At 50.5% G+C, this 27,713-nt stretch overlaps 1 protein-coding gene across 2 annotated transcripts; it reads right to left on the bottom strand.

Annotated features, from left to right (window-relative positions):
- On the bottom strand, positions 1–27,713 carry PPP3CC (protein phosphatase 3 catalytic subunit gamma). 2 transcript variants are annotated; one of them, XM_088538902.1, is made up of 15 exons: positions 27,612–27,713; positions 15,550–15,747; positions 15,136–15,260; positions 10,501–10,612; positions 9,096–9,241; positions 8,424–8,563; positions 7,789–7,866; positions 7,608–7,702; positions 6,766–6,891; positions 6,041–6,118; positions 5,076–5,102; positions 4,091–4,172; positions 3,547–3,644; positions 1,540–1,569; positions 1–402 (listed from the first exon to the last, which is right to left on the bottom strand). In XM_088538902.1, exons 1-15 carry the CDS (start codon positions 27,661–27,663, stop codon positions 224–226), a joined length of 1,566 nt encoding a protein of 521 aa, XP_088395028.1. In that variant the 5' UTR covers positions 27,664–27,713; the 3' UTR covers positions 1–223. The 2 variants fall into 2 exon arrangements, with proteins under 2 accessions (XP_088395028.1, XP_088395029.1); XM_088538903.1 differs by lacking the exon at positions 5,076–5,102.

The raw sequence follows: 27,713 nt of genomic DNA, 5'->3' as shown, positions 1-27,713 counted from the left end.
TTAGATCGGTTGCTAAATTAAAAAAAGATGGACTTTTTATATATTGAACATAAATAAAAAAATTACAAAATGGTCACCTTTCTTACAGAATGGATGCAAACTGGATTATGAACGTGCCTCCAGGTGAAGTTGGTTTCTCCCCTGCCCCCACCCCACCCCAATAATAAATAAATAAAATTCATTAAGTTTTGGATCCTTTAGTGGTGCAGATTGGGCGTGCGGGTTACGGGGCCTTCTTCCCCGTGCCGTTCTTGTCTGCAGAGTTTGTTGAGGTTACCAAGTTCACGGGCCCGTCCGAGTGCACGGAATCCTTGCGCGGCGGCATGCGCTCGTTGATGCGGTCCAGCCCCCGGGCCTCCTCGAAGCTGCGGATCTTGTGCTGCGGCGAGAAGCCGCGGATGGCTACGGAAAAAACAGGAGAAGGGTCAGGCCGGGTCCCACGCGGGGTCCCACGTCACACACGGACAGGACAAGGTCGGGGCAGCAAAAAGCACGTGTCTGGTTGAGGGATTTGCACCATCCTCCGCTTCCAGGGACCTCAGCAGCACCTGGGATCCACGCGGGCTCACCAGGATCCCCAGGGAGCCAGCAGTTGCTTGCTCCCTATTTTTTTCCCCCTCTTTTAATACCATTTAGAAGGCCAGACAAGTGCTCCATGTCCCCAAACACTGAAATCTCAGGAAACTTTCAGAGCTGAAAAAAAACCACGATACTTTTAAAGGAAACAAACAAAAAAAACAAAAGAACAAAGCAGTGAAGACACCACCACAAGGCATTAACTTCAGCACAAACCACACACTGCAACACCACGAGAAACGGCTAGTCCTGGGATCACAAGTGCAAACTTCATCTTGCATGACCAGGAGATGCACAGGAAGCCTCACGAGCCAGGACATCCCACCAAGGAGCATGGATCTGTTTCCTTACTATCAGGCTGAGTACAAAGTCCTTGCAGGAATAACACAGATCAAACGTTAGGTCTTATATTAGAGATATAAGGGGTTGCTCCAAGTCTTTTTACAAGGACTTGGCCATTTTGCAACAAATAATGAACGTATGGTGCTGTTCATCAGCAGTTGAGCGGTGCTACCCAGGAGAAAATAAAGGGACTTTATGAATCTGCTATTCCCATGGGAACTGCATGGAGACTCCAGCTTCTCTCTACAGGGACCATCTCGGCCCACCTGTGAGGAAGGCAAAAATTACACCCGAGACACAAAGTCAGCCACTTTCTGGGTGATTCTGACCCAATGTTCCGGCAGGAGGGAGTTATCCCATGGACAAAGTCGGCCACGAGGCACCCAAATCCGACTGCAGGGTGCTCGAGAAGCCCCAGCACCGTCTGCTCTGTTTGCACTAAGGCTAAAATCGCCTCCAACCAGCCCTGGGAGGGGATTTTTTTCATGATTTTTTGGCTTCCCACCCATGCTCCCCCACTTCTGGTGATGCAAGAGTAGAAAGGAGGGCTGCTGAAGCTCTTCAAAGCACACGCACGCACACGCGGAGGCGCCGCGGGCTCTCGCGGCGTTCCAGCCATACCTTCCCGTGCCTCTACCGCTTCTACTGTGGCTGTAAGACAGAAGAGCAGTGGCATGCAAAAATGGAGACAGAAAAAAAACAAGTGACAGTGAGTGAGGTAACGACATCGCTGCTACCGCAGAGCCCGCGGCCTCCCCACCCTGGCGACGGCTAAAAAATGTCTGGGAAAGGAAGAGGTGACGGGAGCTGGAGGCGGGAAGGGGGCTCGCTCCGGTCTGGGCTCCTTCCTTGGCCCTGCTGTGTCCTGGGGGAAATCCGACGGAGAGGCGCGGGGAAGGCGGGCGGATCCCGGGCACTTCAGTTATCCCATAAATGAGCTAATGCTTCGGATGGGCTTCGGTTCCAGCCCTTCAAGTGTTACCAAGCAACGAGGCAGCACAGGGCTCCGCGGCGGCTCCGACACCTGGGAGCCGCCACGTCCCCGAGGGAGGCCGAGGACAAGGACAGAGCCAGGCGCTTCCAGCCTCAAAATGCTGCAGTTTCTGCACAACACAGAGGCCACGCGGTCCTGGAGGGGGTGAGTGGTGAAGCGGGAAGGGGGGAAGCACGAGGAGGGCGCGAGGAGCCGGGTGCTGCGCGGGGCAGCCCCGGGTGCCGGCGGATCCGCAGCCGCCAAGGACGGAGGGGCAGGACACGGGGCCTGGGAAAGCAGCAGCAAAGGTCCAGCTTGTTTGTCCTATCTGCGGGAGCCAAATCCCGGCTTCCTTTGCCTCGGGAAGCTGCCTACTCCCTGTTCGGGCAGGGCCGAGGAATCCCTGGAGAGGGGAAGGTGCCGGAGCGCAGGAAAGCGCGACCCCGCGCTCCGAGCAAGGCCGCGCAAGGAGCGCGAGGTCTCGAGACGAGCACCGGCTTCCCCCGCACGCTCTGCTCTCCCTGCAGCAGAACTGGGGCAACAGAAACCATCGTGGTTGCTCTAAGTGAAAAAAAACCTAAAAAATATCCTCCTCCTCCGTGCGCAGAGAACGCCATGAGTTTGGGAGCGACAACAGAGCCTCCTGCCCGCAGGAATGCGCGGCAATATTGACGCGTTTCTCACTCCTGAACTATTTAATCAAGGCAATCCCAGAACAAGCCCTCTCCGGCGCCCTCAGGAAATTACCCGGCGCTGATGGGAAGGGGAAGCAGGCTGGTTGGGTGCCAGCATCCCAAGGCTGGCGGCAGGAAAGGATTCAAACGCTGGATTACAGGATTCCCTCTGGGGACACGTGTGGCTGGGCTAACTCATTCCCTGACCGTCGGCCAGGCGAGTTGGGAACGCGCAGAGTGCGGCCCCGTCCGGCTGGCAGCGCACCGATAGGACAGCAAAATGGGAGGGAGCAAAAATATCTGCCAAAAAGCACAGGGAAGGAACCTCCCAAAAACATGGGGCCTCCAGAAGCCGTAATGCGGAACACACAGGCCTGGAAGAGGAATCTTGTGACGCCGGCTGGATCTAAGTTTCCTCTGCTTGGGCTTCACTATAGGGTCACAATTGGATTTAGTTTAATTAGGAGCAAACAAAAGCAGGTTTTTTTACTACTACATTCGGACACGCATTATGACACAGAGCTGAGCCTCCTCTGATGCAAGCTTAGGAGGGAGATAAGCCATAAAAATCATTACAGAAAGAGAATAAAGCAATAGCCATGCTTGATGTTGATAGGGAGACATTCTGGGATGCTCCCCACGTCCTCTCCTAGGTTTTCTACTCTTTCCTACTTCTCCATCCTCCTGCCCCAGGCGCCGCCTCTCGCGCCCGCCCTGGCGCTTTGGGGCGGGCGCAGGGACATGGAGCTGCCGGGTCATGGAATCATAGAATGCTTAGGGTTGGAAGGGACCTTAGGGATCATCTAGTCCAACCCCTGCACACGCAGGGTCACCCAGAGCACGTGGCACAGGGCTGCGTCCAAGCGGGTTTGAAGATCTCCAGAGAAGGAGACTCCACAACCTCTCTGGGCAGCCTGTTCCAGGGCTCTGGAACAGGGTCACGGCATCGGAGCGCGAAGCGGGAGCTGCTCCCGTACTCACCGGTCTGCAGGGTCTGCCTCCCCCCTGAGAGCACTCCCAGGGGCAGGGTACCTGTGGGCGTCAGGCCTTTGAGGGTCAGCACGCTCTCGCTCTCCTCCCTGCAAAGGAGAGGCCACCGGTTATTGGGACAGCAGGATGACACTCACACGGGTCCCTATGAGGGCACCTGGCAGGAAAACTGCACTCGGGATGCGGATGGGCCGTGCCGACCTGCTGGACACTGAGCAGATCCAGGGGGCCTCATTCAGGAGCTCTCCTAATAAGTTAACGTTTACTTAACACACCTCAGAGCTATGGCAAATGCATCCCACTCTGGAAAGGGATCCACTTGATCCCTTTGATGTAATGGATGTAAAAATGAAGTAAAATGAAATGTGTTTTACTTAATGAAATGATGTAAAAATGAAGTATGTTTTATAAGGAGTTCTCCAACAGGACACTGCCTGCCCACTGCTTTCATGGAGCCATGAGAGCAGCTCATGAATGTCTCATTACCCGGAACGCTAACGAAACCTGGACACCAAATCCCGAGCTGCTTCCTTACCGAAGGACCGAGAAGACTCGTGCCATCTTCCCAATGGCTCTAATCTTATTCCTGATGATCTCCTTACGGACTGTTGTCCCACCTTGAGAGAGAGAGAAAAAAAAAAGGCACCAGCATGTGAAAGGTCCTCCATCCTGCTTCCAAGGCACAGGCAATGTCAGTATGAAGCACCTGTCTGACTCCAGGAAAGAAGTCATGGTTTACAGAGTCACAGCTACACTCTTGAGAGAACAGTGCTGAGAGAATGACGGTCAGGATGGCAGTGAGAAGGGCAACACCGAGATGACACACGGATTTAAAAGTCTACGGAGAGTAGAACCACCAAAGGAAACAGATCAGATAGTTCTCGTTTGAAGCTCACCAGGTTTGATCACACTACACAGGATGTAACACAAATGACTCAGCCATGTAGACACAGTTTTGCAAGGCAGAACACTGACGAATCTGACTGCTGATGAACACCAGGCTGTGCTCGCCGCGGGGAAGTGTCACACAAGCATCAGCTTTGACATCCAACACGCGCAGTGAACGGCTGGCCGGAGCCTTGCAACTCTGCTTCGACCCCACACAAACACAGAGTGAGTTACGTGAGCTCCCCTTCCGCTATACAGACCAAACATGAAAGAAAAGCATGGAGGGTAACTGAAAAGAAAGTAAAAGAAGTAACAAATACATCTCCTCTCAGCTGAGATTCTTCAGATGGCCCAACTACACATTAGAACAGTACAAGCCAAACCGGAGGTCTAACATGCACCGATGGCTCAGCCATGCACTAGGTGGCTGCATTCAGAAGTCAGATAGAAACGTGACCCCGTTTCTCAAGTTCCTGGAGGAACGCAGAAGGGTTAAAAAACACACGGCGCTTATGTTAAAACTGAAAGGGGATGAAGAGACTGCCCAACTAGTCAGCTATTCAAATCCACTCCAAGGAATCTGGTGGCACAGGCAGTGAAAATTAAGCTTGTAGCAAAGTCTAGCTGGGTACCTTTCTGATAGCTTGAAATGTAGTGATCTTCAGGGAGAGGAGACACCAAGAAACAAGTAGATGAAGACAGAGATAGAAGAAACAAATTTAATTTTCATGGGAGGGAGAAAGGAAAAAAAAAAAAAAACGAAATGCAATGGGAAAAGCGGGTTAAAGTCTCAACCAGTTGATCGCAGTGGCACCTTGTTATACCACAATGGTGTTCTGCTTCTGTGCTGTAATATATTACTCCATTCTATAAGAATTTGCATCAGCAGCTCCCCTGTTATCCCCACAGTGTCCCCCATGCTTGTGCACTTTGCTCACATGCCCGTTTTTAGGTGCAAGCCCCACTTCTGCATCTCAGTTTCCATTAGGTGCCCACCTCACTTTGAGAAGGTGCTCACTCGAAAAGCGAGGTGGTGACCAAGGGGAAATTCAGGCACAGAGTCAATCAATCAAAGCAATTTCCCCCTGGTATCAGAGCTGCACATCAGTGTAACAGTTTTATCTCCTTACATATAGCTTAAAATCAAGACAAAAAAAATCTATTTTTCAGGACAATATGAGAGCCACCTAACCCAGGAGTTCAATGGGTGCATGTTGTAGCTTAGGCTCAACACTGCAGAGCAACACAAAAAAATGGGTAAATATTTTGATGTAAATAATTTTGAGTAGGGAAGGGAGAAAACAACAACTTGGGAGCAGCCTCTGTGAGCAGCAGAAAATCATTCTCCAGAGAAACTGGCAAGAAGTGGCTCTTGCTACGAATATAACTACATTTCACTGTGACTGAATAGCAAAGGGGAGAAAAAAATAATAAAAAACCCACATATCCTACCCAGGACTATATGAGTTAGCCAAACTGGAGATCCTGGCTGGGCATCCAGCTCCAAACCAGATGCTGCTCACTCGAACTAGCGTCATCCTCCTTTCCCCAGCTTCACCCCCACTGTTACCAGCTCAGCTGTAATAGCAATCGTTACCTTCCAACGTCTCATCACCATCTGAAATCAACTCATCATCGGAGCATATGTTGAGGATGTTAACGAGCATTTCTGTGACTGCAAGAAGTACAGACAGGAGGATTAGAGAGGCCCCGTGCGCGCGCTTGGCGAGCAGAGGGATGTGGAGGACGAGCTGGACGGGCAAATGGTTTCAAGGTCATTCCTACTCTGGAAGTGGAAACCCAAGGCTACTTTAGAGCTGCTGGTACCTCGCAGCAGGGCCCAGAGCAGACCACACACTTCACACCTTCTGCCAAGGAGGTGGATGCAGTCCAAGCACATTGCAGATGAAGCAGACGGGGAGTAGGATGCCAATATTCTTGCAGAACAGCCTGGCCTCACTGAAGGTCCCACCCTCCTCAATCCAAAGCTGCCACCCTGCTCCCAGAAGGGCAGAGCTGTAGGGAATTCAACCTTGGGTTCTGCATTAAGCCCTTTGGACTTTCAAGCCATCCTCAAAACATCCAACATGAGGTGGAAGTTACAACGCACCACGAGATGGAAAACACATTTGTTGGAAAGGGATCTCCTTGAACCTGAATTGCTTCCCAGTGCTATTAGAGATTAATAAATTATAACACTGCCTGCCAGCACCAAATTTTAGGTTTGCAAACATTTAATAGCCTGGGCGACAGGTTTTTAGAATTGCAATGTACTGTTACCAGTCACTAGGCAAGTTGAATGAAACTCCAAACATCTCTTACCCTTTTCCCCTACAAAAGGCAAAGACCATGTGAAGACATCCATGAAGTTTGGAAGCCAGTAGGGATGAGGGGAACAGTTGAACTGCCTGATGTTCATGACGTTGTTTTCATATTTCAGTACAGCAGCTAGGAGAGAACAAGAAAAGACAAACACACGCCCGTAGGCAATGTCAACTTCAGGGAGTTGTACCTGCAATTTCATTAATCAATAGCGACAAGTTTGTACTCATGCAGGATCAAGCTACCAGTTCTCCAAAATTAGAAGGCTTAAGCAATTTTTTTTTTGTTTACCCATTACATTGTTTCACAAAAGCTCATCAAAATGAAGGGCAATTTAATAAAGCTATTAACGTTTGTGCAAATCAGAAGCAGGGAGCGTAGAGCCAAGATCCAAAGCGAAGGGAAGAAAACATCTGAGGAAAGCTTCCCGTAGTAAACACTTGGCATTAAGGAAGGGGACAGAGTGAAGTAAGAAAAGCTAGCTTAAAAAAATAAGAAAAGAAAAGAAGGAAAAAAAAGAGCAGCTTCTTCTCTTTTATGGCAGCATTCATCAATAGTGCTCAGTTGTCATGTGGCTGGAAATAAAAGCATTATTCCAGCTTTATAACTTGACAGCTAATTGCAACAGTAATACATTAAGTCTTTGAGTCAGAGGACCCAGTCACTTCCAGCTCCTCAGCTGCCATTAGTTTAGCATATAAAGCTCTTTTTCATTTCATGCATAAGAATGCAGCTTGAGCAGAGGCAGAGTGGGCAAAGCAAGAGAGAAAAGGTTTTCCTGAGAGCAAGAAGCCAGTCCTGACACTCAAACAGCAGCAGGGCCCTGGCCTTGCCAGCCTTACCCTTGTTGTTATAGACATCTAGATAATTTGGTGCGGAGAAGATTGTGATTAATGATGGAAAGCCTGTTGTCTGGCTCTTCCTGTACATTCGGTACCTGAAAAACAGGCTAAGTGTTAGCATACTTGTCTGGCTGAGGATAGCCCCAATGCAGAAGGAGTCTGCTCAGCTCTCAGCACCTACCCGGCGTCCTGGGCTTCGTGGGCTCGGATCACAGATAACAAACTATTGTTCTGCAAAAATTCACAAACTGCAGGATAACTGGAAAACAAAAATTCAACATACATTAGCATGCAGAAAGGAGAACGGCCAGCACCCATGGTCTTGGCTTCAGGAACAAGCCACTTGCTGCATCCATTCGGTTGCTTTGTGCCTAGCATCCCTAAACAAGGCCAGAATACATTACATCATTCAAAAATTAATTGCAAAGCATTCTGTTAGCCAGCCCCCTGGTGCCAAATCCTCTCTATCTGTCAGGCTACAAGCGGTCTGTCAGCAAAAATGTTCTCTTTTGGACCAGAAAGGATTATTTCCTAGAGCTCCTGGGATACTCCAATGCCTGAAAACCTCTCAAAGGACACTGCCAGTGACCAGTAGTCTTGCTGCTGTCCTGGTATCAGCAACGTGGCCAAAGAGAGCTCAGTATTGAAGGAGAGGACAAGATTTTGTGCATTTGAGTCAACTGAAGACTAGTGCACAGCCAGGTACACTGCAAAGTCTCATGAAGTGATCTGAACACCAGTTTGGCTCCCCGTATCTCTTAGCATAGGCAAGACCAAGAGCTCTGGTCCACAGGAGCTCCCAGGATCACCACTCACCTGTAGAAATAGGAGCAGCCGCGAACGGTGTTGTGGGTGAAATGCTCCAGGGTCTTCTCGTTACCATAATCCTCTGATGGATCTGACCACAGCAGGTCACACATTGGACCAAAGGCTGGAGGCTCCTTAAACCTGTCTAACTGAAAAACGAACACAAAATCAGGACAAGGCTGATGAAAGCTGCCATGACTTGGTAACACACTAGCTTATAACCCCATATTTTGAAGACAGGCTATTTTAAATGGGAAATTAGAGCTGTGGCTATTTTTCCTCCCCGAGAAGGATTAATCCTCCTTGTTGCGTGACAGAGGAGACTTCCCTCCTTCCCTTTTTGCTTCACTCTCCAAATCTACAGAAGAGACCCCTGGCACAGGCATGCAGAACACAAGCTGCAGCCTGAAACTCCATGCACTAACCAGGAAAGTATCTCTCCTCCAAGCACTTATTCAACCTGGCACACTTGGAAGGGGGGAATGCTATTAGGCAGTTGCCATTAGCAAGTTTACACTGTTAATTGTCAACTATGCTCCCCCTCTTCATTACTGCAGGAAAAACCAGTGCTTTATTGCATCTGCAGGCCAGGGCTGACAAAGCAGAAACACAAAGGAGCTGAATCCCAGTCCCAGCTGCCCACATAGCCTGAGGCACGAAAGGACCCCAGAGAATACTTACTTTCCTAATGTCATCTAGGCATGTGATTTCTGGAGACAGCCCCCCATGAACACACAGGAATTGCTGGTTTAGGAGGGCAGCAAGAGGAAGACAGTCAAATGTATCCATACATGCATCGTACACTCGCTCCGAATACTTGATTCGACCTGAAATCAAAGAGAAATAACGTGGCTTTCCCCAAAGCAGCTTACAGCAAGCCTCCAAGTAGGTTCTGAACATCCCTCTGCATTCCTGGTCGAAAGGGACAACAGGATCTAAGACCCTGTTGATCTCCTGCAAGATCCTCAAGTGCTCTTGCAGTGCAACCCCCTAACAGGGCAGCAATAGGTTATCGGGGCCAGATCATGAAGAAACCCCTGCAACTACTATAAAGCATGTCTTGGTTACAAGAAAAAGCACAGGAATGGGAAGGTTGCTTTTCCACTGCCTTGATTTCAGAGATACTAAAAGGTTTTGCCTACACGCTACTACACAGGAAAGGGAAGGCAGTATCTTCTCTTTTGCAAAGAGGAAGATTTACTGCCTCTAACTCCCTGGTTCAAATCGTGCCCAGCTCAACAGGGGCTCATCTACCACCATCTGATGACTACAATATCCAGCAGAGAGCTGGCCAATGTCTTTCAAGCCATTTCTGAGCAAACAGATGTCATTATCTCAACACTTATCACCTTTACCCTGTCCTGCAGCATCCACAACTGAAGGGCCAAAGACTGGATTTGTGCCTTGCCAAAAACTATTCCCTGAGGTCAGGTCCTTGAGCAACTGTTGCCTAGTACAGAAGAGCACATCGCTGGGGTATATCTATTTTTTTATTGCTTTGGAGGAATATTGGTCATTCTCAGGGGAGAGAGGTCATTCCCCAACCTTACATCAGCAGTATTTTAGAAAAATATGTAAATGCCGTGTGAAACTATCTTTAACTAATCTAAAATGATCTTAAAGGTAATGATTCTCCCTAGTGCAAACACTGAGGAACAAATCCTTTATTTGCTTCCAGTTGTAATCACTGATCCCAGCTGCACAATCTGGAGCTGGAAGTCATTTGGCAGTAATTATATGTTGCTGGGCCTGAAAGTCGGAGGGGCAGACCAGGGGGGACGCCTGCAACTGGCTCGTCAGCAAGACAAGGAGATGGCCACGTATTTCTGCCATCCACGTTCACTCCTCGGGAGCAGAAGGCCACATCAACCCATAACTTGGTACCTCGCAGGACTTTTATTGCTGGTTTTATTTTAGCAGGAGCTGAAACAACCGACGAGGAGCAAAGCAGTGTGTGCAGGGGAGAAGGCAACAGGCTGGCACTGTTTTTTGAGAGATAGCCCGTGTCACCCGTTGCGGGCACAGAAATGAAGAGCCTCACCTGGCTGCTGACACAGTTAAATCCTTACTGTTTGGAGATACTTACATTCCTGCTTAAAGGTGAAGTATTCTGTGAGGTGCCTGCACTCATGGTTCCCTCGAAGGAGGAACAATGTTTTGGGATGATTTATCTTTAAACTCCATAAATACAGCACGCACTGCAAGAGAGGGAAGGAGAAGATGGCATGTCATAAAAACCTTTCATGGGACACTAATCATCCATAGGCTTCACTAAGTGTTTCTGGGAAGACACCCAACGAGCTGATTTCAAAGTGGAACCCTGATAGAAACCCAGCTCCATAACGGGCAGTAGATCTTATCCTGGCCAACTCCATCGGCGAGGGAAGCCACGCTGTGTTTCTCTATATTAGGCCTGAGCTGGAGAAGTGACAAATGACACCGCGTTCGGCTGCAAAGGGACTCAGGGCTGGGTGGGGGCAGCTTCTCCTTCCAGCAGGAACCAAAGCAAAAAGCGCCCGTTTTCAGAGCAGCAAAGCAAAACCAGATGTGAGGAAGATGCACGAGCCAGATGTCCCGCTGCAACGTGAAGCAGAGAGCATCGAGCACAACAGACATAACCACCTCCCTAACCATTTTATCAAGTGCATTAAACACCAGAAAAATTAAGCACGATCTTCTTTACCGAGGTTTTTCCCCCCACTGCTGTTTTTATGCTTACACTTCAGCCACGTGAAGTTTGAGTTCAAAACAGGAAAACCCTGGACAGAAAAAAAAAAAAAAAAAAAAAAAAAGCTCAGTAAAGCCTTCTGGCTTTGAAAAGTGCTTTCCACATCCCCTATCTGAGCAGCAACACCTGTAAAAAGATCATCTTTGATGAGGCACAGACCAAAGTCAAATGGAAACTGGCACTTCAGCAGGGCCCCAAAATATTCCATGTGTTTTCCCAAGGGGCTGGAGGAGAGGGATGGCTGGGACACAAGAGCACTCACCTCTCAGCACCCCGGGCTGCCAAGTCAACAGTTAAATCAGCTGATATCTGCTCTAGGGAGAATGCTACCACTTTTCCCTTGGTTTTGAGTGCTGGAAGGGCAGCCCATAATGACAACGAGCTGTAAGACTGGGATTAAAGGTTCTAATAAGGGCTTACCCTTTTGGCTGACGCACCACAGAAATGGCACTCTTTCAGAACGGGGCCGGGGAGGCTATCAGCAGTTTTACACTTAAAAACGCCAGCAATCCGGTGCCTACAACTCCAGGAATCCGCTGCTGTGCCATGGAAACAGCCTCCAGGACCAAAATGAGCCCATCTCGAGCTACATTCCAGCAGAGACCTTAGATATCATGGTATTCGAACACTGGACCTCTAAGGTAAGCTTTACATTAATCACTCTAGCTAAATACAGGGATCTGATGAATCCCAAGGAGTTTCTACCTAGCTCAAATCCCACCCCCTCCCTCCAAAAAAATAAAAAGGATTACAAAGAATTTTAAAATTGAACAGAAACAGCACCAAGGTACATTGTAGGGTAATTTAAGCTCTGGTTAGGGCTAGCAGAAGTAATGCTTTGTTATATCTATTAGCAGGAGGAATGCTCCCAACAAAAACATTTATAATTATGCTGTGATTTAAAGCTAAGGACGGGCTAAGGACCAGGGAAAGCCTCCAACCTGCTTCCACTGGCTCCAAGCAAAGCAGGAATGCAAAGACACACCATCAACACAGAGGAGGATATTAGGATTTAAAAGCTGTTTTTGCATTAATGATGCGTAGAAGGCTCGCAGTGTGGAAAAGGGTGATTTTAAAAATGTGTTAACAACATTTTAAAATGGAATAAAAGTGAACAGAGGTACTCAGCAGCATAATTCTTCCTGAAAAGACTGGAATTCCACCTGGTTCGGGGTTATTTCACAGGCAACCTCAAAATTTGGGGGCTGCCCAACAGAAAGGTACAGGGGGTCAATGACGAGTAAAGAACATTCAAGAGTCCTTGCTAGCTCTGGAACAGAAACGAAGCGGATTTCTACATTCCCATGCATCAGATGTTTCCTGGTGTTTTGCACAGATCTTTTTGCCAGCTTTCCGAGGCACTGTGCCCAGGAATTGATTACTGGATGTTTACAACAGCCTAATAGCAACTTGAGACAATTATGGATTGCTGGATTGGAATACTCTGCTCCTCTTTCCACTCTGGCAGCCTGATGCCCAGGCCCGTGCCCGGCTCCAGGCCGCTCTCCGGAGAGGGAATCTCAGCAGGTATCCTTCAGTCGGATGTGTTGGAGAGCTGCAAAGGGACACGACAGTGGAATGCTGCTGCAGGAAAGCAGGATGGGCGTCCTCTTCCCACACCCCCTGCTCGTGGTCACAATAACTGTCCCACTTTCATAATTAATAAAACAATCCCCTTCACCCTATGACGGCAGGCCCTGGCTTCGCCCCTCAGCGCAGCCCGTGGCCACGTCCCGGGCCAGGAGGTGCAGCCACAGGCTCAATAAACACACGAGCACTTTGGGGAGCATCTTCTCCATTTGCAACCTGGCGAGTGGCTCCGTGGCTTCCCAGCACGGCCCTGCGCCCTCCCTTTAGGCAGCAGCAGTCTCAGCTTTCTCAGCTTCCCTTCCTTCCTCCGCCTTTTTCCTTCTTTTCTTCCCCCACAAACGCTCTCCGTGGCCTCATTACACACACTGGGAATGAATGTTTTTAAATGAGAATTTCCCGAAGCCAGAGGCCCAGAAATAATTTGCTGGAGATATCCAGCCGAGCTGATGAGCAGAGGCTTGGGGGCTTTTTAAAGGTCCTGTCTGAACCATGAACTGCTGTTTTCACCTTGACAACCAAATATTCGCAGCAATAGGGAAAACTTACAGGGGTTATGCAGGCTGCTAACAAGTAACCCAGTTTGCCTTAGCACCTCCCAGGCCTCCAGTTTTGCATCTTGTTTCCTGATTGCCTGCATCAGGATGCAATTATACAATTACCTCCTATTTCATTCACTTAAAAGGTCATGATTATCAGCTGCTCTGGGCAGGCGCTCGACAACATCCCCACTCGGCCTCTGGATGCCCAGGCCTGTGCTGTGAGACATGAATCCTGGTGCTGCTGCTGCTCTTCACCTTTCCTGCAGCTAAAGCAGGGCCCAACCTGGAGGCCTTTCCATCTCCTAAACCTCTGGGACAGAGCGATCCCAGCTGCAACGCTAAATCATTCCAACAGCAGCCTCTGCATTGAGGAGGGCGGTTGCTACAGCTGCCAGGGAGCTTTGCATTTGAGAAAAGCCTTGCAAAAAACTCAGGCACAAACTAGGTGCGTTTAACTCTTTGTTCATAGCCACGGCGCAAAAAATGCAGGCACAAACCAGGTGCATTTAACCCTCTGTTCATAGCCATGGGGCTAAACTGCTGCCATTTCACTATAGAAATGTGTCGCGTGCCCGAGCGGGAGCCTCTCACAAGGCATCGGCCACGCGGTGGGTGGGAAGACAAGGCCCACGGCAGCAAGAACAAGGGGTCGAGCCTTCGAGGTGCCACTTATCAGTGACATTTGCAGCAGCCCCTGCAAATCAAAGCCCACCCCAATTTGTGAAAGATCAGTGCTAGTTTTGGGGGGTAAGAGTGCAGTTGGTGGCTTGTCCCTCCACACTGCTGAGTAGGGGGAAAAGGGGAAAGAGGAGGGTCAAGAAAAGCATGAAAATCTTCATGCCAAGAGCTTAGAAAACCCAACTATCCAGCCCCAAAACGCTGGGCTCCTCTGCACTGTACTGGAGCACAGGCCTCAGCCAAATCCTCCAAGAATTTCTGGCTCCCTACGGCTTTCCAGTCTTCCTTCTGAGGAGGAAGGACACAAATCCAAATAAAACTCCTCTTCCCAGCAACTCTGTTCTCCAAGACGGAGTCATCCGTCACTTGGGATTTTTTTCAGTGCTATCACAATGTGCAGAGGTCACAGCACAGATCCCAAACGCAGGCATTAGCAATGGAATCCCCAGGGGGTGAGAGCACAGGATGGGAAGAGCACATGGCTGCCCAAGGTCTGTAAAATTCATGTACAGACCAGGGGTTCGATAATCTCATTTGAAAACGTTTCAGTTAATTCCCTCCTTCGAAAATCTTCCTATCTCAAGCAGAATTGCACCCAGCAGCGCAGCTATTAACTGAAGCACATGCCTTTCCTATGAGAAGGATGTCCTAATACTTACTGTCACTTCCAGGTCCCACCAGCACTGGTTTTGCCACCTTTTAAGCCCCGTTTCTCAAATGTCACCTGTCACATTGCCTCTCCCAGAACAAGCCTCCCTTTGCTCCTCAACTCTGAGGAAGGAAAAGGCTGCAATCCCGTGGGGTCTGCAGCTTTGCTAACAGCTCTTTCCGCTCTGGCACTTGCAGATCTTCAGTGAGTCAGAAGCAGCCATGAGTTCCCATCAATTACTTTGCCCTTTCAGACCGACACCTCTCAGCATTGCCCAGTACTTGGTCAGTGGTGACCTGCAGAGCTGCATTAGCCCCACTGCTGCTCTTTAGCTCTGTCCCTGTATGAGGACATGATTCTCCACCACAAGTAACATCACATTTGAGCCACACTTTCACCATAGCTGTGCTGCAAGCTACCTGCAATGGGATTTTCATCATATGCAAAAGGGTAAAATTCAGCATAAGAGCTCTGAATTGGCTAAGTTATTTCAGTGCTGCTAGTACTAACATCAACAGGCTCAATTTGAGTTGTCACCTCTATACTGAAGTAGCCTCTGTCCACGTAGTCTCCCAGGAAGAGGTAGCGGGTGTTATTGGGTGAGCCTCCAACTTCAAATAACTTCATCAGGTCAAAAAACTGCCCATGAATGTCACCGCACACTGGGGGAGGAAGAACAGCACAAAAGAGGGTCAGAATTACATGCTAAGAAAAGAAAGGTCATGACAGCAACAGGGAGCATAGCACGGCTTCGCTCTGACCTAAGCCACCCCACTTTATATCCAGCTTCTGTAAAGATGTGCTCAATCTGCCCTAGCAAAACCCTCTCTTCTGAGAGTTCATATAAAAACCTCGCTGGTGCAAGGAACACAGCAGAAACCCTGCGACTCGGAGCAGTTTGTTTCCTAGCTGTGTCTCCTTTAGGATCGCAGCCATGGGAAGCATTCTGACCTGTGATGGGAGCCTCCACTTCGATCATGGTCTTCTCGTGCCGAAGAATGGCAGCCCCGTCGTTGATGATCTTGAGGGCAGCATCTTCTTCCAGGCGCCCTTCCTTCACCAAGTGGCTCTTCAAGACGTCGAGCCGAGGCTTCCCGTCCTCAAACACCTCCTTCAGAGTGAGCCGCTGCGTGGGCGGGAAGGGGACAGCTGGAAAGGGAAGCGGAGAAGTTAGCACAGCTCTTTCAGGGGACAGAGCTGCCGTCTTTTTGGCAGGAGCCGCTCCTTCCGAGCTGAAGGACGAGCACGCATTCAGCAAGACGCTCGCGCTAAAATTATGCTCTCGAATACCCAAAGAAGAGCTGGGCTGTCACAGCAACCAAAGCTACACCCCTCAGCACGGCTAGGAAGCCGCCCAAATGCCATATGCATCCCCAGAAAACGCAGGCAACAAAGCCCTCTCCCACTTCGGTGAGCTTAGCTGCCATAACATTGTGTTATGGCAGGACTGCATGCAACGAGTGCGAATCCTCTGATTGACTCATCTACCCTTTCCTAGGCCAGGTTAATTAAAAACAGAGAAAATAATTAAAAAAAAGACGACCACGTGACTCTCCCATCACACTGAAAGGCTTAATTCAAAATAAATGGCAGGAAGGAGGGCTGGATGTTTGGAAAACAAAGGAAAAGTGGAAGTAAAAGCCCACCGAGCAGATGTGAAGGCAGCTGCTCCCGCTGACGGCAGCGCTTTGCATCTCAACACAGCGATGGGCACCCCAGGTTTGTGCCCCGACCCTCACTGGGCAAGCCCAGGGCTGCCCCAAAACGCAAAGGCTCCAAAACCTGGAGCTTTCTGTGGGTTTTTAGTCCTCCTGATGCCAGGGCGCTGCTGAGCCCGCAGCCATGCGCAGGGTGACGTGTCACCTCCTGCACGTCCATATGATTTGCACTTAACTGGAACCCAGCTAGAGGAGAAAGGTACAGAGGAAGCTCACGGGCTCCCCAGCCATCCCCTGGCAAATTTAATGGGTAGCAACCTTGCAGCAACCACCAGCAATGCAAGGAGCTCTTTTAAATGCAAATCGAGGAGCCGTTTAGCTGAGAAACCCAGAGGGCAGAAAGCAGAAAGGCAGCACAAGAGATTCTCTGCAGCTCGAACATCAATTTCCAAATCCCACGAAATGTAGGACAGAGGAGAACGAGCGCAGATATAATGAAAGGGGACCTCAGTGCCAGCTATAACGTGGCCCTCTTTCATCTGCTGCTTTGAAAGTTTGGCTCTGCTGGTCGGGCACTTGCGAAGTGCCCAATGGGCCTTGAACAGTCCAGGACACACGCGGTGCTTTCCCCAAGGAGCCGCCAATTAAAGAGGTTTAAGCCAGAGCCCTGCACGTACCAATGCAAGCTTGGCACGGTATTTTTACTGCATGAATTGCTCATCTCTATGGCCTAAAAAGGGTGACCTCTTTGGTAACTGATGAGAAACTCTACATTTTGCAGAATTTAGTTATTTTCCCTCCACGGTGTCTGGATTTCTGTAAGGGCAGCGTCATTCGCACTGCAGAAGGAAGCAGTGGGTCTCACATATGAAGAGGTTCAGATGAAGAAATGGGAGCTGGAAAGATTTCACTGCAAACACACGTGCAGGACTGCTGGATTCACAGGTACCTGGATGGACCAGGCACTTGTCCCAGCGCCTGCATCTGACTCCAAAGGAAGCCTGGGAGCACCTGAAGGTCAAATGATTTGCAAGGAAGAGAAGAATATTCAGGAGAAGTAGGAATTTTCAGCACAAACTTCTACATTATTGCACATCCAGGCCTTCAAGAATGGCCACTAGTTCCAGAGCCAACCTGAGCTAGCTAAGAAAAAAGCCCACAGAAGTTTCCACAGAAAGTTTAATGAAAACAGCACAAAATGACCAGAGCTGCAATGCCCATCACGCAATTCAGAAAAGATGCACAGAAAGCTCCTGGCAGAGGCTGCTTTGCCTTTTCTTGGTAGCCCTAAGCGAGCAGAGTTATGCAAGATAAAATATGAGGATATGCCGACGCGAGCAGCCAAGAACTTTTATGTAAGTTCTCACTGCTGGCTTCGCACAACTCGACTCCCACGAGGAGCCGGGCACGGCAAGGAAACAAGGAATTGGCTCTGCACGTCTGCAAGCCAAACCCCAGCGCGTGGCTGCAAGCTTCAAAGAAAGAAATCTGCTCTGGAAAAGCAAGACCAGGACGGTTTGGGGGATGTACGGACATGCAGAGACCTTGGAGGAAACAAGGGATTGCTCCGTGTTGCTCCTTTTCCACCTGAAATGTTTCCCACCTCGGGTTGGGCTAGCAAAATGCCATCCACGATGGCCGTTTCCTGCATGCAGCGAGGAGGACAAATACTTAAGTAATTAGTGTGGTCAAAGCAAGTAATCCTGTTAGCCAGTATAACTTGTATAAAGGCCTTCACCAACGCAGTGTGAGCAGTTATCTGACACTGGTACCCTTTTTTTAAGATCTAAAGGTTTCCCTGGCTAATGCTCAACGCTGTTGAAGTGACCCATCGTGTAAGAAGGTGCAGGGGATGGAGGAGGCCCTGCTGGCCTTGCCTTGCAGGGCGCGTGGCTAAAACCTTTCACCTTGAGGCAAGGGGACAGCAAAGTGTCCTGCTCATTCCAGAAATACATCATCTCACCAAACCTTCGAGCCAGAGCACCAAACTGACCCGCACAACCAGCTCCTTTCTCGCAGGAAAACGAAGGATGGGGCATCCACAACATCCAGCTGCTTCTAGACATGTCTTGCTGTGATCTTCACGCCGTCTTTCCCCTGCTTACATTGCGCCCAGGCTGATTTATACAACAAAACCTCTAGGTCTGGGGCTTGCAATTCCTCAAGGGCATCAGCCCCCAGCCGATGAATCGCAGGGAAAACGCTGCAATTCCCACCCTGCTAAGGGGACGGACATGAGCGCCCAAGCCCTGTGCATGGAACACAAGCACGGGTGAACTTTGAGGTGTAAAATGGATTTAAAGGTCGGCTGTGCTATAAGGAGCACAGCGAAAGCAGGATCTTTGCTGCTCTACAGCGCAAGGGTGATCTGCCAAGAAATTAATGCAGAATTGCCAGTCCAGGGGCACATGGGTGTTTCTGACAACTAAAAAGGAGGCTATGGATAGGGAGAGATAGGAGAATTTGACAAAAAGCTGCTTTTTTACCATGAACTCTGCAAAAACAGACAGCTGAGTCCATCAGCAAATGAGCTCATCTGCTAGTCCCCTGCCACCAGACCTGGACCGTGCCACCACGTCCACGCGTCGGCCGTGTCCCTGTTCCTCACGGCCCTTCCAGCACGGACAGGGTTCAACCACCTGCCCCAGCAGCAGCTCTCACCACAGAGGGTTAAAACCAAACCTGGATCCTGCCATCCGCGTTGGAGGTTGCATGAGGACAGCCTTTCCAGGGCCAAAAGGGCTGAGTGATGCACACCTCCTGAGAGAGCAGCCAATGCCACGGAGGAGAAACCAAAGTGATTATCGTATTATTGTTTATACATTTAGGAGTCACTCGGATGACTGTGCAGAGCAGCAAGTGGGATTCATTACTGAAAAAGGAACAAGTAGTATTTACGACAACTAGGCAAGACTTAAGTGTTTCCCCAACCAGCTGGGGCTTCTGAAGAGAGGGGTGTCTGGCACCCAGGGCCCCAAAAGCCACCCGGGATTAAAAACACTCAGTAGGAAACTTGGGGGATTGTCCTGTGGGTCCCGACCCATGTGGGGATGCATCTACGGAGTGGGTCATGCAAGAGTCTCTGCCTGCTCCTAGTCAAACACATGGCATCACACGCAAAGAGCTGAACAGAGGGGTATAGATGCTTTTTGGGGAGAGAAAGTACGTTTCAGGCATTCTCAAACTGCAAGTCCAGCCCCAGCAAAACTAAGCAAAATCAAAGCCATCATTTCTATACTCAGAAACACAAGGTACTAATAAATTCCAGTTACTGAACCCTCCCCACTCGTGGTAGAAGGCATTTAAAATATTTGACTGACATTAGCTAAAAAAAATGACAATTCAGGATGACGGAGAGATCTAAGTGTTGAGAAGATCAGATCCAGCTGCCAAAGGTAGGAACACCCTGGGCAGAAAGACTGCACGGGAGGCAAATCTGTCACCTCTGAGAGGCTAAGAAACAGCTACTGTTGAACCACTGACAGCAAGAGCAGGAGGTCAGTGGTTTTCTTCCCAATATCCAAATAGCCCGACGCTATTTTTATCAAACCCCTATTGCCATTCACGTGTAACCTACATCCTTTCATTGAGAGCTGAGCAAAGATGAGGGCTCCACGGCGGAGTGGCCGGGAGAAGCCCACCCGGTTGAGTGACGCCAGGCAGCAGCGATGCCGCTTTGTGGGCACAGGAGGCTCCGGTTTCCGCACCGCGTTAGCGGTAATTAACACGGGATGAGTGCTCCGAAGGCAGGTGATGGATGGCATCTCTGTCACAGCTCCAGCTGCTCCATTTGTCCCGGTGTTTCTCTATTAAGGGGTCCCGCAACATCCTCCTGTGATCCAAGACCACACGTGCCTCCCTTGCCCAAGTATCTCCTCCAGGTGCCGTAAGATCCCACAGTGTCCGCTGTGCGGATCGAGAGAGGAGATCCAGAGAAGCGGCATTCCAAAGCAGAGCCCCAAGGGGAGAGCTCCCAGCCATCAGCTTCTCACCAGGGCTGGGATTTCGAGCATTAATGGCACTGCAGGGCCGGCTGCTACACTCAAAGCCAAGCAAAGCCAGGAAAGGATGCGGAGGTTCAGCCACCAAAAGCAAGGATGGGCTGAACCCCAGCAATTAGAACAAACTTGCCAAATCCCAACTTCCTGATGGTGCTAATATTTACAAACCTCCAATTTTAGCACAGAGTAACCTTTGCTTCTTGAAATTACGATCTGTACGAGTTTGTGGTCATAACAACCCCAAGGACTCTCTGCTGTAAGAGCCCCTCTGCTCATTTACAGGAGATTTCCTCTCCCTTGGAGCGCCTCCGGGTAGGTTTACATGGGACTCGCCTGCAAAAACAGATGTGTTCTTGATAGCGATTTTTCAAAGCCTGAACCCAGCCCTGACAAATAACCCGTGTCATTTTTCAGTCTGAGGCAGTGCTGGCGCAGGAGTCCTGATCCTGCTATGCCACAGTGTTACTGCTCTCCAACTGCAGAAGCAATGTGGAAACCAAATCATGAAGGAGAGCAAATATATTGCTCCTCCAGCCTCCTACCACCTAAGGAAATAAGTAATTTATCCCCTTGACACTGAATTGTGCTGCATAAATAATATTCCTATCTCAGAAGAGTCACCAAGTAAAGCAAACACCTTCCTTGCATAAATTCTGCCAGAGCCAGAAACTTTATTATTACAGTTTCTTCCCCTTTGAAACCATCACGCCCTTTATCTTCATTAACATCTGACACCAGATTTGGGCGTCTTCCTCATCAATTCTGCAAGTCTGATTTCCCACCAAATCCTTCCAAGCTGAACAATTTCTTGGAAGGGGGTGAGATACAGGAACAGTCATCACGATACTAGAGTCAAACAAAACTGAGAAAGGCCAAGAGCAAAGCCAAGAGACTAAGAAATAAGATATCTAAATTCAGTCCCTGGGTTGCATTTTAGAAGCCATATAGCTCCTAAACCTTAGAGCTACTACTCTGCTCCGCACTCATGTGAACTCTTTAAAAACTTTACTCGGGATAGAGCACAATTAGCCTTAAACTATTTTTCTGCTGGCAAAACATCTACCCCAGACAGCAAAATAGAGCTATCAGACCAGGAGGAACAAAAATAAAGGGTGTTTTTGCCAAAGTAAACTGAGGCTACTCAGGGAGGTTTTATGGACGTGGCTCCACAAGCCAAGACTCCCAGAACCGGTAGGCGAGCGCGGCGAGGACGGCCGGAGCGCGCGGCGGAGCGGGGCGCACGTAGGGCTGCGGCCCTGCGCTCGGAGATTAAAAGCAGGAGTATTTAATTAGAACAGAGGCGACTTAAGGCTGTCACTGCGCATCAGCCGCTCGGTGCTCAGCTCGGGGAGCCGTCCGCAAACCTTTCGCTGTGCAAATTAACTCTTCACGCATGGATTCGTGCCCTGCCGCTGGGATTTCCCCACGAACGGCGCTGAGCTGCAGCTGAGACCCAGATTCGGGCTGCATGTTTTCCAGGAAGGGCAGCAACACTCGGCTTGCTCTGGCGTAGCAGGTTGGCTCAGAAATGCAGTTGGCAGCCACTGACCCTATTCCCCTGCCTCCTTGGTGCAATACAGATATTAAAACTGTATTTTACTTGCTTGCAAGGGTCCCATTCAGCTTGCGGTGTCTGCACTGCTCTGCTCCATCTTCCACTGAGCGGTGCTGATGCGGATTTGCCTGGGATTGTCATTGAGACAACCTGTCCAGGGCCAAGTGCCACGCGGGTGACACGGCCTCCTAACACCACTGAGAGCCAATTCACCAGCAAGTGCAAAGATGAGGCCTAAGCCCTGAGAAATAGCCTGAATAAAAACCTCTTTGAGATGCTCCATGTCTTCCCAGTGGTCCAAAATACATGTATTCCTCCGAAACGACTGCTCAAAAACACACTGACCGCAGAAGATTGGTCCTTTTTCCTTCACCTGTTCCATCAATGGGATGTTCTCCTCTGGTGACTTGCGAGAGTCGCTACGTTCAAGTTGGAAAAGAAAAGAACAAGCAAAACCTCGAGGTCTACAGCAAACAGCTGCAGCTCCTCCTAACGTGAGCTCTCCAAGGGAGACAGGGGATTCCTCGATGTCAGCAGGCAGGGAAAGTCACCACCTGCTTCCGCAAGGTTAGCGGGCGGGAGCAGTAGGGTCTTTGTGTCCCGGATGGATTCCCCACCTGCCTTCTCCTCCAGGAAACCCTTGCGTTGCCCCAACTTTGGGATAATTTCCACCATTTTACCTCCCATCAGCTTACACAGGCTCATTCTCTGGAGGAGGCAAGGGAACGGAGCGATTCCGGGAGCGCCGTCGGCATCAGTCCTGCCTGCTGCTGGGAAAAGGGAACGTCCACAATTATAGGAAATTCATCCTGCAGCACTAGTCTTCCATGCGAGGAGATCACTGTGCTCTCTCACCATGTTTGGCTTGGGGTAGGGAAAGTGCTTTAAATTTACATCTTAAAACCATCAGCACTGCAAAGGTATTTACTGAAGGGGGAGAAGCACTCAGGAGTCAAGAGATTGATTTAGATTTCCAGATAGATAAAGCCAACAAGCCCTATATAAGCAGCAGAGCCAGGCTCCCAGCTGGAGGAGGTCACATTACTCAATACACTCACATCCACCTCTGCCACTAATGGAAACACAGCGAGATCCTATTATGGCTTCAGAGCTGGAGACGCTGCAGTCGGAGAAACCAGGGAGATTTTGCTTCGGAGGCTGAGGCTGGAAGTCGGAGTGCAGCCCGGAGAGCGTAACCACCCTCCTGCCTGCCAGCAAAATCCTTAAAAAAGAGCAAAACTGGGGCTTATTTTCCTCCTTTGGAGTACCCTGCATATCCAGGAGCACCCACCATCCTTTATATCCCTTCCAGCCCATGTCACCCACTGCCCAACCGCCTGTCCCCGCGGCTGCCCGGCGCAGCCACCCCAGCATTATAGGATAATGCCGAGGCCTTTACGTAGTCCGTTTCCTCGCTCCCGCTGCTTAATGATGCCTAATTCCATTACCACGCAGGACATCAACACGCTGCACAGCGAGGAAACACACCCGGCATCCCAACGGCAGCTCTGCAGGAGCGCACGGGATGGAGCGGGGAACTCCTGGAAAACGGCACCGAGCCAGCGCGGATATAGGGCTCCGAGCAGCCTCCGCGGATCAGCACGTGGCTCTGCCCTCACCAGGACCCCCGGATTTACCTAAATAGCTCCGTTCATCACCAACGGCCCAGCGCTCGTTACTATTTTAAGCCAGCACCCTGCCCTACTTCCTACAGACTCGATTGCTAAGTAGCAGGCTGCCTTCCTCTCCTACCCAGAAATACCTTCTAAACCAAGAAATACAGCCACAAGAGAAATTTCTCTCACCTCAGCCCTGGTTTATTAAATAAAAATTACTGTTTGGGCCCCACACCTCGCTAATTCAAGCTCATTTGTTCCAATTGCTGCAGGATGGGCTCTCTGAGCAGCAGGCACGGTCTTTAATGGGGAGAATGGAGTTAACCTCTCCCAAACTGGCATCCAGAGGGCAGGAAAATTGCACTGCATGGGAGACCCGCAGTCTCTCTTCCCACCTCTGGGAACATCGGCCCACTCCGGAACAGCCCATATTTTCTCAGAGAAAATGAGACACCCTCCAGTGTTGTTTCCCTGGCGCCTTATCCAAGTCTTCCGAGCGGTCTTGCCAATCAAGGCTGGCATTAGACCTTTGGTTTTGTCACCAGCGGTGGCATTCCTGTTAATTAGCACAGGAGCAGCATGTTTATATCACAGGCTAAACGGGATCAACTCGGGGAAGTCTCATACACGAGAATGGCACCGCTGGCTTCGCTCGGAGCACCAGGGATACACTGCAGCTGAAACCCTGTGACACCGCGGGAAGTGCTACTTCGCGCCATATCCGACTTCTGCTTCATTTTTGCACCAAATGCCACACGATCCGGCAAGATCAGCACCAATCCCGCCACCGTGCCAGCAGGAAAGCGCTCCTCTCCCTAGCGCACGTCGCGCCTGCGGAGAATAAAGCATCCTTCCCCAAGGAAGAGCCCTGGGCAGCAAGATCCCGAGCGAGATGCACTCGGAGAGATCCCGGCAGAGCTGGTGCTATTAAGGGCCAGCTGCACTCGAGACCTTCTTGAGCTGCGTCCAGCCAAGTTGCTGGACTATGACACAAGCTGCTTTTTCGAGATGCCGCCGCCGCGTCTTGACCCGGATGGCATCCGCACGGCTCCTCCGGTGCGCCCCACTGCAGGCACCTTATCTCCATTTTTAGCCATTTAGCAGCTCCTTTTTTTCCCAAGTGGAGCTTATAAGCTATAAAATGGCTACATTAGACAAAACAAAGCAATTAAGGCGTTATGGAAGACAAACATTAAGTGAGCAGCCATTATAGTGATCATCCTACATATTTCTTCTTTTCAATAACAACAATTTCCCTTATATTTAAGCCCCACCTAAGCCTTTATTTGCTTTGCACACAATTGTGAAGCTACTTTGGCTTTTATATCAGTGTGTTCTGTTCCAAAACTGTATAGCTCGAGTCGTCCTCATCCACAGAAAGCCTAATGCTTAACCATTCAAGGGCATTTAAGGAATGACAGCTCGTATGGAAAACGAGGCAGACAAAGAGAAACTCTTTGGGCAGCAGGAGAAACCAGCACCTTCTCAAACTCCATCCTGGTAGCAACTTTGGGCGAGTTCTTCAAAGCCCCTGGAGATATATCAATCTGATGCTGTATTTTGGCTTGCCAAAGGAAAAGCTCCTGCAGGATCACTCGGAGCTCCCTGGGCGAAGGTTGTGGATGCTTCTCTGTACCATAGCACGAAGACACTCATGTTTTCTATTGTTATTGTTTCCATCTAGACCCAAGGTAGATGTGCAGAAAGGAGGCTATGGAAAGACAGCGGCGCAAGCTAGGGAAGGAAGGACCCCTTCAGCTCATCTTACCTCTCCGCAGAGCAGCAACCATGCAACTCTTCCTTATAACAGGGTGCAAATTAGCACAGGCACTAAACGACGTGCGCGTTAACGCGCAACGGCTGCCAAGGAGGGAGCGCCGGATTCCGGCTGCTCTGTCTTCACCACCTCGCCAGCGGCGCGACATCTTACGAACTCACAGCTCGAGAAGATGCTCCACATCCTTTGCTGGGGCTTGGCCAAATGTCTGAACACCAAAACCCTTTTTTTTCTTTTTTAAAGGAATTTTCAATGAATGCAATTGCAGGGCCAGTCAGTACGAGCTAACTCGCACAGCACTTCACGGGCTGTGGCCCTCCTAGCCAAGTTGAGCCTTTCTGGCAGCAAAGATGACCAGCAAACGCAGACCTAGCTACGCAAAAATCACCCCAAATTCCAGGAGCGGCCCCAAGTGCCCTTGCAAGGACAGTGACTTTGAAAAATACCAACCTTGGTGAACAGCAGCAAACGGTCTGCTGGCAAACAGGGCCATTTAGAAGCAATTCGTGGCCTATCCAAAAATTAGAGATTTTAATAACGAACAAGAAGTTACCTGGGTACAAGTTTAAGCATAAAACTGGAGCAAATGGAAACACTGCATTTCTTCTGATTAAACATAATTATAGTTAATGTTTCTGCTGGGCTCTGGAGACGTAAATATATAGGTTAAACATAGTTAAAATTCTCCATTCTACTTAATTGCAGGCATTTTCAACCAAGTGAAATTAGCTTTTACCTTCAGGTTTGAATTATTAATAAAACTGCAGACAATGTCACCACCTTTAAACAATAATCACAGCTGAGGCAGAAGATGCTCCCGCCCGGATTCCCGGATCACTCAAGCTCGCGTCCCACGCGAAGCCAGGGAGCCAAGGCCACTTGGGCCATCGGTGCCATCCCCACAGCATTGATAGGATTTCACAAGAAATGAACCCAAAAAGCGTGCGGGGAGAGCGCGGCAGCGGGGCCGGTGCGGCTGACCCGTAATGGCTGCATTGACATTACCTTCCCCGAACGAGGCCAACCTAAACACACGCAGCTGCCTGGGATTTAGCAGGAGATTTACAGTTTGCACTGGCCACTCAGGCTGCTGGAAGACCAATAAATCATAAAAGCCACACGCAGCCCTGGAGGAGACCCCAGCTCCTGCAAATGCATCCCAATTTCAGCCTGGTTTCTCGCCACAAGCTGAGCCCAGTGCACAAAAAGCCCCCAGGAAAACCCAGCCCCGGAGCCTCCAAGCGCAGCCTGCCGCCCTATTCCACTTTCCCTTCATTTGAGGCCACAGTTATTAACATCTAAACATGTGACCAGCCACATGACATGCTAAAAAAATAAAAAATAATCACTTGGCATCTCTACCTTCTACTCCAAACCGGTCCAACATACATGCACGGGGAGGGCACCGTTCCGTGCCCAGATATTGAAGCCTTTCTTGGGAAAGGGCTCCGCGGGCAGCAGGAGGCTGCAGGCAGCAGCACCGCGGCCTCGCTCGTGGCACGACCGTGCGAGCGGGTACGGCACCGGCCTGCCCCTAAGGCCGGAGTTTCTCCGCTCACATACTTCGCTCCTCGTTAACCGCTTCGGCGTCTTCTGCTCTTTCCAAAATAGCACCTGCTATAACGGGTCGTGCCGAGGGGGCCAGCTGGCACGGGCCGCGGGGCAGCAAGAGAGCGAGCGCAGCGCACGGGGCTGGGGGGACAAGGGGAGGCCCGAGATGCCAGAATTAGGGCAGGAGGGGTCTCCCCCCGGCTCCCATTTTATTTTATTGGAGGAGGGGTGGGATAAAGGCTCCCCCGGGGCAGGGCCTCCCCAGGGATGGAGATTCCCCCAATGCCAAGCAGGGAAGCCCAAGAGCATCCCCCCCGCCCCAAAGGCTGCATAGACCTTGGGGAGGGGGGGGGGGTGTCCCCACACATGGTGGGTCCCCAATGCGTCACCCTGCTGGGATGGCACCCCTTGCCCTGCACCTGGGGTGCACCTGGGTGCCCCCCCCTTCCTGCACAACCCCCTCCCAAGGGTGCCCCCCCCCCAAAGCAGGGGCGCCCCCCACAGCAGGGGTAGCCCCCAACATCCCCCTTTGTCCCCCTGGACCGGCGGTCCCATCAGCTTCCCCCCGAACCCGTGGCTCCCCCAAACCAGACGCGCTCAGACACACCAGACCCTCCCCAAAACAGCCCCCCCCTCCCCAACAGGCTCCCCATGCCACGGGAGGACACAGATACCTCAGGTCACCCCTTCGCCAGGGGTGTGTGTTGGGGGGGGGGGTCCTGGTATTTGGGGTTGAAATGACCCCCCTCGATGTCCCCTCAGAGCAGCGTGTCACCCCCCCCCCCCCCGCTCCCAGCAGCGATCCCCAGGGCTCCCCCCCGAGCACCCCCAGGCCCCCCGCCGCCGGCCGCTCACCCTTGACGATGCGCTCGGTGGTCGGCAGCTTGTTGTGGCCGCGCCCGGACATGGTGGTGCCGCTGGCGGCGGTGCCGCCCGGCCTCGCCGCGCCGCCACCGC

Source organism: Tinamus guttatus, unplaced genomic scaffold, assembly GCF_059628265.1.
Source record: "Tinamus guttatus ecotype Peru unplaced genomic scaffold, ASM5962826v1 Tinamus_guttatus_pri_ptg001270l, whole genome shotgun sequence".
NCBI lineage: Eukaryota > Metazoa > Chordata > Aves > Tinamiformes > Tinamidae > Tinamus > Tinamus guttatus.
This window is presented reverse-complemented; position numbering and strand designations above follow the sequence as displayed.

Excerpts from the sequence above, each read along its gene's own strand:
- PPP3CC (XM_088538902.1), bottom strand. The coding sequence starts at position 27,663 with ATGTCCGGGCGCGGCCACAACAAGCTGCCGACCACCGAGCGCATCGTC. Across the intron at positions 7,703-7,788 it reads CACGAAGCCCAGGACGCCGG|GTACCGAATGTACAGGAAGA; the intron begins GTAGGTGCTGAG and ends CCTGTTTTTCAG. Across the intron at positions 6,119-6,765 it reads GCCTTTTGTAGGGGAAAAGG|TCACAGAAATGCTCGTTAAC; the intron begins GTAAGAGATGTT and ends TACTTCTTGCAG.